General features: G+C 36.2%; 1 protein-coding gene across 3 annotated transcripts in view; it reads right to left on the bottom strand.

Annotated features, from left to right (window-relative positions):
- IPO8 (importin 8) overlaps window positions 1-13,026 on the bottom strand; it is a 65,859-nt gene that overhangs the window by 36,813 nt on the left and 16,020 nt on the right. For all 3 annotated transcript variants that reach the window (XM_086401534.1, XM_086401535.1, XM_086401536.1), the window contains 5 exons: window positions 10,426-10,515; window positions 8,669-8,763; window positions 8,147-8,231; window positions 3,700-3,834; window positions 2,738-2,837 (listed from right to left, as the gene is read on the bottom strand). In XM_086401534.1, the coding sequence (XP_086257660.1) occupies window positions 2,738-2,837; window positions 3,700-3,834; window positions 8,147-8,231; window positions 8,669-8,763; window positions 10,426-10,515 (505 nt within the window). The remainder of the gene's footprint in view (window positions 1-2,737; window positions 2,838-3,699; window positions 3,835-8,146; window positions 8,232-8,668; window positions 8,764-10,425; window positions 10,516-13,026) is intronic.

Here is a 13,026-nt window from a genome sequence, read left to right as displayed (position 1 = left end):
TCAGATTTAAATTGAAGAAAATAGATAAAACTACTAGACCATTCAGGTATGACCTAAATCAAATCCTTACGATTACACAGTGGAACTGACAAATAGATTCAAGGGATTAGATCTGATAGACAGAGTGCCTGAAGAATTACAGACAGAGGTTTGTGACATTTTTCAGGAGGCAGTGATCAAGAACATCCTCAAGAAAAAGAAATGCAAAAGACAAAATAGTTGTTTGAGGAGGCCTTACAAATAGCTGTGAAAAGAAGAAAGCTAAAGGCAAAGGAGAAAAGGAAAGATACATCCATTTGAATGCAGAGTTTCAAAGAACAGCAAGGAGAGATAAGAAAGCCTTCCTCAGTAATCAATGCAAAGAAATAGAGGAAAACAATAGAATGGGAAAGACTAGAGATCTCTTTAAGAAAAACAGAGATACCAGGGGAACATTTCATGCAAAGACAGGCACAATAAAGGACAGAAATGGTAAGGACCTAACAGAAGCAGAAGGTATTAAGAAGAGGTGGCAAGAAACACAGAAAAACTATACAAAAAAAATCTTTATGACCCAGATCATTATGACGGTGTGATCACTCACCTAGAGCCAGACATCCTGGAATATGAAATCAAATGGGCCTTAGGAAGCATCACTACAAAGCGAGTGGAGGTAATGGAATTCCAGTTGAGCTATTTCAAATCCTAAAAGATGATGCTAAGAAAGTGCTGCACTCAATATGTCAGCAAATCTGGAAAACTCAGCAGTGACCACAGGACTGGAAAAGGTCAATTTTCATTTCAATCCCAAAGAAAGGCCATGTCAAAGAATGTTCAAACTACTGCACAATTGTACTCATTCACATGCTAGCAAACTAATGCTCAAAATTCTCCAAGTGAGGCTTCAGCAGTACGTGAACCAAGAACTTCCAGATGTTCAAGCTGGTTTTAGAAAAGGCAGAGGAACCAGAGATCAAATTGCCAACATCCATTGGATCATCTTAAAAGCAAGAGAGTTCTGGAAAAACATCTACTTCTGCTTTATTGATTATACCAAAACCTTTGCCTGTGTAGATCACAACAAACTGGAAAATTCCTCAAGAGATGGGAATACCAGACCACCTTACCTGCCTCCTGAGAAATATGTATGCAGGTAGAAGCAACAGTTAGAACCAGACATGAAGCAACAGACTGGTTCCAAATTGGGAAGGGAGTACATCAAGACTATATATTGTCAGCCTGGTTATTTAACTTATATTCAGAGTACATCATGCGAAATGCCAGGCTGGATGAAGCACAAGCTGGAATCAAGACTGCCAGGAGAAATATCAATAACCTCCAATACACAGATGACACCACCCTTATGGCAGAAAGGAAAGAAAAACTAGAGCCTCTTGATGAAAGTGAAGGAAAAGAGTGAAAAAGCTGGCTTAAAACTCAGCATTCAGAAAATAAGATCATGGCATCCAGCCCCATCACTTCATGGCAAATAGAGTGGGGAAACAACGGAAACAGCACCAGCCTTTATTTTCTTGGGCTCCAAGATCACTGCAGATAATGACTGCAGCCATGAAATTAAAAGGCGCTTGCTCCTTGGAAGAAATGTTATGACGAACCTAGACAGCATATCAAAAAGCAGAGACATTACTTGGCCAACAATGGTCCATATAGTCAAAGCCATGGTTTTTCCAGTAGTCATGTAAGGATGTGAGAGTTGGACCATAAGAAAGCTGGGCACTGAAGAACTGATGCTTTTGAACTGTGGTGTTGGAGAAGACTCTTGAGAGTCCCTTGGACTGCAAGGAGATCAAACCAGTCAATCCTAGAGGAAGTCAGTCCTGAGTATTCATTGGAAGGAGTGATACTGAAGCTGAAATTGCAATATTTTGGCCACCTGATGCAAAGAACTAACTCTGGAAAAGACCTTGATTCTAAGAAAGATTGAACGCAGGATGAGAAGGCGATGACAGAAGACAAGATGGTTGGACGGCATCACCAACTCGATGGACATGAGTTTGGGTAAACTCTGGGAGTCAGTGATGGACAGGGAGGCCTGGCGTGCTGCAATTCATGGGGTCACAGAGAGTCGGACATGAGTAAGCAGCTGAACTGGACTGAACTGAAGACAGTCCCTGCCCCCAGATAGCTTCTTCACTGTGGGAGAAACAGCAGTACACAAGTAACACCTTCCTATACTAACTGCCTGAGTATGCATGAAGTGATTAATTCATACTGGGAATAAAGGGGAATGAATTTGGGCAACCTACAGAGTCCGGCAGCTTCCAGGAAGATGCAAGGCTAAAAGAATCCACAGAGAACAGGGCCACACACTGGTGTCAACATAAGTATTTCATTCCCCTGAGGAATATTCAGTCCCTAGGATAAGGACACAAACTATATTGGAGCATTCCTAAAATACGCAGATACGCAAGTGATCTCCCAGACCAAGAATAAACCCAAATGTGTAGCCCAAAAGGCATAGAAAGGAATGGACTCTGCAGATCAGCATCACAATAGAAAGAGTTGTATAGAGATGATAATGCTTCAGCATCCTTGAGAGGGTTAGATAAATAAAGTAGCTTCTCATCTCAAGACCACTGGCTCAACAGAACATCAAACTTTCATGAGTTTTGGAGTTTATCATGCAAAGCAGAACTCTGGGAATTTCACAAAGTAATAAATCTACTTAAAAGTATAAATTTAGTTATATTACTTCATATAACCAGGTACTGATGAAGAATAAAATCATCTCAATTACCGAATTTCATCCTTATATACTCATATGGATCTTCCTGCCACAGTTCTTCATCCTCATCTTTATAGCACATCACAGAAAAAATCACATCTTCAGAGATATTCTAAGAGAAAAAAACAAACCAATAAATGGATATAGAGTATTCATATTTGGGGAATATCAATAATGAAAGGCTTTAGGAAGTCAGTTTTCCAAACTGTCATATTAATGTTTCTAACAGATCTTTAAGATCTGTAATAACACTAAACAAAATCTATCCTAGACTCCAAAGATAAAAGAATTTGCTTTACTTTTCAGCTACCGTCTTAGAGATTACAGAATTAAAGAATGCATTCTTTGAGAGGAAAAAATTTAGTTCCTAAATTCTTCAAATTATCCAGTTATCTGTATGTAAATATTACTTTATCAATGGTCTATAACTTTTCATTGATTTGTTCCTTATCAATGCTGAATTAATCAATGCTTAACAATGCTGAATTCTACCTTTAAGTAAAATTGATACAAACAGAAAACTTTAGCTTTTGCTGTAGAATTTAACAACCTAAAAAAAGAAATAAAAACCTACAAAAGAAAATGGTCATGTATCAGGCTGCATTTCCTACAAAAGAACACTACCTTAACTACAGGCCTGGTGACTGTTTTCAAAACGCTATTATACAAAATACCTCATTTGATCCTAGCAACTTGCAGGTAAGGAAGGTAGAAAACTACTATCTGATGTATCAGAGGAAAAACAGAGACTAAATGAGATTCCAACCAAGATCAACTCATTTAACTTGAAGGCCTCATTCTTCTCAAATATTTAAACTTCTAAACTCTTTATATGAAACATAAGATACTCTTCTGAAATTATTAATGAAAACAAAAATATGTTAAATATAAAATATTGGATTAGTTAACACTGACCTTGTCTAGAAAATTTTTAACCAGAGGATAATTTTGGAGAGCTGCTCACTGCCACTAACCTGTATGTGCGGCTTCATCTGCTTCCAGGTCACAGAATGAACAATTCCTTGGTTGAGATAGTTGAAAGCCTGCTGAAGAACACGGGGAGCTACATACTCTTTCTGCCTATACTGGTCTAAAATTTTTAGTAGTACCTACAGGAAAATAGGAAAAGAAAACATAGGAAAACAAACAATTTTAAAGTTAACAGGAGGGGCATTTTAGGCATGACATAAAATCAAGTCAGAGGTTACAGAGATAAAAAAAAATAACAGATTTTTAGAGAAATAAATATTTTGTGAGAAAGCACATGAGCTTAGATATGTCCTTGTTATACTGAACTGAAAGGTATCTCACTGTGATTTTCTGCCATTTACCCTACTTCTAACCTGTGAAAGTATTCAAAATAAGTCTATATTCTATTCCACATACTAGCTCTTCAAATAAATTAAAACTACTGTAAAATAATAGACTTGGCTAAATGAACACTGAAAACACTATATCCATATAGTGAGAGACACCATAAACAGATTTTTAATATTTGATAAAGGTGCATTTCAACTGGAAGAGAAACAAGGTCATTCAAAAGAAAACAGTACTGGGATAGTTGACTAGGTAGCTCCTAAAAAATTAACGTAGCTGCCTAACTAAACTTCACACCAAAATAAATTCCAGATGGGCAAAATATTTCAACAGCTACAAAAAAATGAAACCATAGAATAACTAAAAGAGTGTGGAAATTTTTTATTTTATAATCTCAGACCATGGAAAGTCTTTGTAGAAATAACACAAAATTGAGTTATTAATTTTTTTTTTTTTAAAAAGACTGTTTCTAAGGAAGGAACCATGCCCAAAGCCACTGCGATGACCCATGTCGGAGGCTGCACTACCACATAGCCGAAGTATTCCGGTTCCTGATCTCCAGAGTCCCTCACTACAACAAGCTTATCTCTGAACTGCTGCATAAATTTAAAAGTGTCCTTTTAAAACACATACAAAATTTATAAATTCAGAACATGAATTCAGTTCAAGTCACATAAAATTCAGGTTTATAAAATTTGTCAGAAATCCTATCACCAAGAAACTCTTTCTGGAATTCAGACTAAAAAGGGACGCTATTGAACACAGTTCTCCCTAATACAGCTGTGGTTCACGCGAAGTGCAGGTAGCAGATGAGACACAACACTAACAAAGGAACAGCTTTTGATTTTAAAAAAAACATTAAAAAATATGAGGAATATATATCTTAAATAACCAAGGTTCAGTTTATGGCGTGGATGCAGTTCAGTTTAGCTGTTCAGTCATGAGCGCCATTTTGTGAAGGGCTTCCACAGCATGGATGCAACAGCATGGAATTTAAATGTGTGTGTATTTACACATGTTTATGTGACGCTGAAAACCTCTAATGAACACACTATAAGAAGGATTCAATTTTAGGATGCTTACTGGGGCTTTAATAGCAGTGGAAAGAGCAGAGAAAGAGCTGACCAGCTCCTTGATTATCCTGGTATCCACAACGAAGTATATATTTCAGTTCAGTTCAGTCACTCAGTCATGTCTGACTCCTTGCGACCCCACGGACTCCAGCACACCAGGCTTCCCTGTCCATCATTAACTCCCTGAGCATGCTCAAACTCATGTCCATCGAGTGGGTGATGCCATCCAACCATCTCATCCTCTGTCGTCGCCCTTCTTCTCCTACCTTTAATCTTTCTCAGCACCAGGATCTTTTCGAAGAAGTCAGTTCTTCCCATCAGGTGGCCAAAGTATTGGGGTTTCAGCTTCAGCATCAGTCCTTCCAATGAATATTCAGGACTGATTTCCTTTAGGATTGACTGGTTGGATCTCCTTGCAGTCCAAGGGACTCTCAAGAGTCTTCTCCAACACCACAGTTCAAAAGCATCAATTCTTCAGTGCCCAGCTTTCTTATGGTCCAACTCTCACATCCTTACATGACTACTGGAAAAACCATAGCTTTAAGTAGATGGACCATTATTGGCCAAGTAATGTCTCTGCTTTTTGATATGCTGTCTAGGTTCATCACAGCTTTCCTTCCAAGGAGCAAGTGTCTTTTAATTTCATGGTTGCAGTCACCATCTGCAGTGATTTTGGAGCCCAGGAAAATAAAGTCTGGTGCTGTTTCATTTTTCCCCACTCTATTTGCCATGAAGTGATGGGACAGGATGCCATGATCTTCATTTTTTGATCATTGAGTTTTAAACCAGCTTTTTCACTCTCTCCTTCACTTTCATCAAGAGGCTCTTTAGTTCTTCTTAACTTTCTGCCATAAGGGTGTCATCTGTGTATCTGAGGTTATTGATATTTCTCCCAGCAATCTTGTTTCCAGTTTGTGTTTCATCCTGCCCAGCATTTCACATGATGTACTCTACGTATAAGTTAAATAAGCGGTTGACAATATATAGCCTTGACGTACTCCTTTCCCAACTGGGAACCAGTCCATTGTTCCATGTCCGGTTCTAACTGTTGCTTCTTTACCTGCACACAGGTTTCTCAGGGGGCAGGTAAGGTGGTCTGGTATTCCGATCTCTTGAAGAGTTTTCCAGTTTGTTGTGATCCACACAGTCAAAGACTTTGGCGTAGTCAATAAAGCAGAAGTAGATGTTTTTCTGGAACTCTCTTGCTTTTAAGATGATCCAATGGATGTTGGCAATTTGCTCTCTGGTTCCTCTGTCTTTTCTAAATCCAGTTTGAACATCTGGAAGTTCTCGGTTCATATACTACTGAAGCCTCACTTGGAGAATTTTGAGCACTACTTTGCTAGCATGCAAAATGAGTGCAGTTGTCCAGTAGTTTGAATACTCTTTGGTACTGCCTTACTTTGGGATTGGAATGAAAACTGACCTGTTCTTGTCCTGTGGCCAGTGCTGTGTTTTCCAAATTTGCTGACATATTGAGTGCAGCACTTTAACAGCATTATCTTTTAGGATTTGACATACAAACTGTCTAATGGAATACAAACTGCCCTTAAGGGCGGAAAACAAAGAGGAACTAAAGAGCCTCTTGAGGAGGGTGAAGGAGGAGAGTGAAAAATCTGGCTTAAAACTCAAAATTCAAAAAACTAAGATCATGATATCCAGTCCCATCACTTCATGACACAGATGGGGAAACAATGAAAATAGTGACAGACTATATTTTCTTGGCCTCCAAAATCACTGCAGATGGTGACTGCAGATGTGAAATTAAAAGACACTTGCTCCTTGGAAGGACTTCCCAGGTGGCTCAAGTGGTGAAGAACCCGCTTGCCAATGCAAGAGACATAAAAGATGCGGGTTCAATCCCTGGATTGGGAAGATCACCTGGAGCAGGGCATGGCAACTCACTCCAGTTTTCTTGCCTGGAGAATCCCTTGGACAGAGAAGCCTGGTGGGTTATGGCCCATAGGGTCACAAAGGGTCAGACATGACTGAAGCAAATTAGCACGCATGCACACTCCTTGGAAGAAAAGCTATGACAAACCTAGACATCATATTGAAAAGCAAAGACATTGCTTTGCCAACAAAGGTCCCATCTAGTCAAAGCTATGGCTTTTCCAGTAGTCATATAAGGATGTGAGAGTTGGACCATAAAGAAAGCTGAGCACTGAAGAACTTATGCTTTTAAACTGTGTTGTCAGAGAAGACTCTAGAGAGTCCCTTGGACAGCAAGGAGATCAAACCAGTCAATCCTAGAGGAAATCAGTCCTGAATATTCATTGGAAGGACTGAGGTTGAAGCTGAAACTCCAATACTTTGGCCACCTGATGCGAAGAACTGACTCAATGGAAAAGACCCTGATGCTGGGAAAGATTGAAGGCGGGAGGAGAAGGGGATGATAGAGGATGAGATGGTTGGATGGCATCACTGACTCAATGGACATGGAGTTTGAACAAGCTCCAGGAGTTAGTGATAGACAGGGAGGCCTGGCATGCTCCAGACCATGGGGTCACAAAGAGTTTGTAAACATTAAAATCAACTTGGAGTATTTCTTAAGAGTTCCTAATTTTCACTGTATAGAAAAGTTCCCAAACTTCCACAAAAATGTGTAAGCTCTCAGCTGAATGTCAACTTTTGAGTTCAACTCCTCTTGAAATAGATCAATTCCTATTACCTAAATCTTCCGATATAAAAACTTAAAACAAAGATGTGCAGGCTTCAAGAAATAGCAGGTAAGAAACTGATATGAGGTCAGAAAGTTAACTGAAGAACATGATCTAATACTGGTGACTGCTGTACAAGTATCAGTCAACATACTTGTTTGCTTGGGAGGGGAATTCTTGCAGTAGGTACCCTCGTACATTTGCTTCTACAACTAACTGCACTGCATTAGATTCCCAGATCTGCCATTTCATCCTTAAAAATAGGTAATGTATTAATTAATATTTTATAATCTACTTTTAAATGATAGAAGTGACTTTAACTACTTTCAGTAGTAACCATCCTTTTATTTTTTAAATGTTAAGTTTATTACCTGTTGAATTCCCACTGCATAAGTTTTCAAAAAGAATTCAGAAAATTCAAAGTATTCTTTTGTGACATTTCCTGGGCTTCCATATCTTAAAACACAAAGAGAAAATGTTTAAATATTGAGAATTTTGTAAACAAAACATGCTCATTAGTTTAAATACGTTTTGATAGATACATTCTATTGGGGCAGAAAACTAACACTTTCCCTTTTATTCACAAGCCCCAAAATGATATTATGACAAGCAGCACTTAGACTGCAGGCCATACTTAAAATTTCAGACAGAAATATCATCTCTCCATCCTTTTTTACAGAGACTAGAAAGACCCAGCAAAGACTGTTCACCTCATTATGATCTCAAAGCCAAGGATCACAGTGAAACCTGCTTTAAAACAAGCACAGGATAACTTTTTGCCCTCTAAAGAAAAATGATCAAATACCATACAGCATCAAGGGGACCTATTCAATTTTACTATATCTAATACTGAGATACTAACCACAGATGGTGAATCTAATAACCAGAATTACCGTTCAAAGAGACGAGCTACAATGTGTAGTGCCCACTTCTTGCATTTCCACCAGACTAGTTCTGGTCTATCATCCTCATCAATCTGCAGAGTCTCCTAGGAGGACAAAACACCCAGATAAAATTCCTACAGTGAAAGGGTTTGTGTGACTAACAAAGGCAGAATAAATGTTGATATGAATTAACCAATATTAAATATGAATTCAGATTGCCATACAAATCCAAGTTCTTACTTTACAGATTGCTAGGTAGGAATTAAACAAGCAAAACTTCAACTAACTAGTGCTACTGTTCACATTTATCTCCTATCTTTAAAAGGCCCAAATAAGTAGAAAACAAAATACAAAACACCATATCCCTCAAGGAAACTCTCTGGGATACCAAAAAGTTCTATATCTTGATCTGGGAGACAGTAACACAAGTGTCAATCTGTCAAAATTCACTGAACTGTTCATTAATTTCTGTGCATTCATGTGTATAAACTAAACCTCAACATAATTTGTCACAAGATATAGACAAAGGAAGGAATATTGAGACATCTGGAGACAACATCAGGAGACAAACTCAAAATTTTAAATATTTTATAATTTTTATAATTTTATATTTTAATATATTTAATATAATTTTATATATAATTTTTAAATTTTAATATATTTTAAGTTAGTTAACCTGATTAGTTATTCGAGTTATTTTGATAGATGAAATATAGTATCACATCTATTGCAGATAAAAATGAGACACCATCTTTCACCTATCAAACTGGCAAACACAGAATTTAACAAAACAGTATCAGTCACTGCTTATTAAAGTATAAGCCAAACACTGTTTCTGGAAAGCTGTTTTCAAGATCTGTCAAAGTAGAAAATTATAGCCATTACTTTCTACTAACTTTTAATAGAATATAATCTATAAAAATACTGAATCACTATGCCAAACACCTGAAACTAATATAAGATTGTGAATCAACTCTACTTCTATTAATTAATTTACTAATTAGCTAAAGATCTGTCAAGGCCTTAAAACAGCAAGGAGGTTATCAAAACAAAATAATCATGTATGTGCATAGAAATGTAACTACATCCTTATAGTTAAACCTATAACAAGCTAAATATCTAGCAAATGAAGCATTAAGCAAAAATGTACCATACAAAAAAATTCAAAATCGTACAAAATATTTCTAAGAAATTTTAAGTGAAAATTAATATCAAAACAGTACCCACTCCAGTATTCTTGCCTGGGAAATCCCATGGACAGAGAAGCCTGGTGGACTACAGTCCATGGGTCACAAGAGTCAGACATGACTGAGCACACACGCATGCACACAACTATCTATATATACCATTCTTACAAATATAATAAAATGTAATTGTTCTTCCTGACGGATTTCATTAATGCTTCTTTCTCTGTATACCCTTTTTAATCACTTTTTAATAAGATTTTGTCAGTACAGCCTTTTCAATCACTTCTTCCTATAAAGATTTTATAGTATTTTCTGTAGGAAAAAATACGTTGTATATGAATGCAGAGAAAAAAAGAGAATGATTATCAAGTTTTAAAAATGGCTATTTTTAGAGGATTAAACAGTTATTTTATTAATTTTGTTTATCCGAATTTTCTATAGCTGAGTATGTATCATAAATTGTTTTTATTACAGTAATTTTTTTTTTCCTCAAATAGCTGGCTGGGATAATAATCAGTCTACCACAAATAACCCAAATCCAACTTTTCCCAATTCTTAGAAACAGCAGCCCTTTCTTACAGGAGGAACAGTCCTGTCAATAATAGTTCGGAAGATCTCCATCCACGCTGTCATGGTTTGGTTATTCACCAGCTGAAGAGGCAATGCATACTGAAAACAAAGGAAACAATATCAGACAGTAATTCCTCCCCTCTAAAAAATCTGCAACTTATCTATATAGAAAGGTTGAAATACATGAAATGGCTAACACTTGTCCATGAAAATAGTAATTTCAGATGATTCAACCTAAAATTTAACTTAAAACAGCTCTATAAGCATATGTGTGTAAGTTAAATTTTTAAAATCTAGAAAATATACATGCTATAAATTATTTCTCTGAGCTCCTCCTTTATTTTCAGCCATGCTGTGCATCATCCAGGCTTTTAGTTCTCCAACTACGGGTCAAACCCATGCCCCCTGCATTGGGAGCATGGAGTGTTAACCACTGGACCTCCAACGAAGTCCCTGGTACATTTTTAAGTAAAAAATTATAAAAATAATACAGAAAGAGGTCATTTAATCAGCATGAGACTCTAGATAAGTGATTTTTTACCATTTACCACTTTGGGTGTCAAACTTCACCTTTCCAGTTTTATTGAGATAGAATTGATATATAACACTATGTAAGTTTAAGGTATACAACATGATCATTTGATACATATATATATTGTTAAATTACTTTTACAGCAACATTAGTCAATACTTCCATTACCTCATATCATTATCTTTTTATTTTTGAAATGTAGTTCATTTAAAATATTATATTATTTTCAGGTATACAAGTAACTTCACAATTTAATAGACATATTCCATTTAAAGTTATTACAAAATAATGGCTATATTTCACTGTACAATACATCCTTGTTACTCATTTATTTTATACACAGTAGTTAATATCTCTTAATCCCATATGCATCTTGACCCTCCCCACTTCCCTCTCCTGTTAATCACTAGTTTATTCTCTGAATCTATGTATCTGTTTCTGTTTTGTTACAAACACTTGTTTATTTTTTCGATTCCACATATAAGTGATAACAGTATTTGCCTTCTTTGCCTGACATTTCTCTAAGTGTAAAACACTCTAGGTCCATCCACATTGCTGCAAATGGCAGAATTTCATTCTTTTTTATGGCTGAGTAATATTCCATTGTATGTACATGCATGTACATAAACATACAACATCTTCATTCATTAATTTATTGATGGACACTTAAGTTGCTTCCATAATATGGCTATTGTGAATAATACTGTTACCAACACTGGGGTGTATATATCTTTTGAATTAGTGTTTTCATTTTTTCCAGATATATACCTAGCAGTAGAATTGCTGATCATATGGCAGTCCTATTTTTTGTTCTTTGAGGAAATGCCATATAGTTTTTCATAATGGCTGTACCAATTTACATTCCCACTAAAAGTGTATGAAGATTCCCCTTTCTCCACATCCTTGTCAACATTTGTTATTTGAAGATTTTTTCATGATAGGTATTCTGAAATGAAGTGGTATCTCATTATGGCTTTGATTTACATTTCTCTGGTGATAAGCAATGTTGAGCATCTTTTCAAGTGCTTGTTGGCTATCTATATTTCTTGTTTGGATAAATGTCTATTCAAGTCTTCTGCCCATTTTTTAATTGGGTTTTCATTGTTGTTGTTCATTTTTAATTGGGTTTTCGTTGTTCATTATTGAGCTATATGAGCTGTTTATATATTTTGGATATTAACCCCTTATTGCTAATATCATTTGGAAATATCTTCTCCCATTTAGTAGGCTGTCTTTTTGTTTTGTCAATGGTTTCCTCTGCTGTGCAAAAGCTTTTAAGCTTAATTAGGTCCCATTTGTTTTTGTTTTTATTTCCTTGTCTTAGGAAACAAATCCAAAAAAAATATTGCTATGATTTATGTCAAAATGTGCTACCTGTTTTCTCTTCTAGTTTTATGGTTTCCAGGTCTTACATTTAGGTTTTTAACCCATTTTGACTTCATTTTTGTATATGATATGAGGAAATGTCCTCATTCATTTACATATGACTGTCCAGTTTTCCCAGCACCACTTACTGAAGGGACTGTCTTTTCTCCACTATATATTCTTGCTTCCTTTTTTGTGGATTAACTGACTGTATGTGCATGGGTTTACTTCTGAGTTCTCTGTTCTGTTCCATTGATCTATAAGCTTCTTTTTGTGCCAGTATGATACTGTTTTGATTATTGTGTATTTGTAGTGTAGTCTGAAGTCAGGGAGCGTGATATCTCCAAGTTTGTTCTTTTTTCTCAAGGTTGCTTTGGCAATTCTGTGAAAAATGTCATCAATATTTTGATACAGATTTCAGTAAATCTATAGACTGTTTGGATAGTATGGACATTTTAACAATATTAATTATTCCAATCCAAGAACACAAAATATCTTTCCATTTCTTTGTACTGTTTTCAAACTCATTCATCAATGTTTATAGCTTTCAGAATATAGGCCTTTTACATCCTTGGATAACTTTATTCCAAGGCATTTTATTATTTCTGATGCAGTTGTAAATAGGGATGTTTCCTTAATTTCTCCTCCCATAATTATCTTTTTGTGATGCAAACCCAGTTTAATGACTTTAATGAAAATCTTTCCTTCAAGAA

This window comes from Bos grunniens, chromosome 5, assembly GCF_055505025.1.
Source record: "Bos grunniens cultivar Pamir isolate PY7600 chromosome 5, Bosgru_T2T1.0, whole genome shotgun sequence".
Lineage (NCBI taxonomy): Eukaryota > Metazoa > Chordata > Mammalia > Artiodactyla > Bovidae > Bos > Bos grunniens.
The sequence above is the reverse complement of the archived record's forward strand: the minus strand, read 5'-3'. Positions and strand labels throughout refer to the sequence as shown.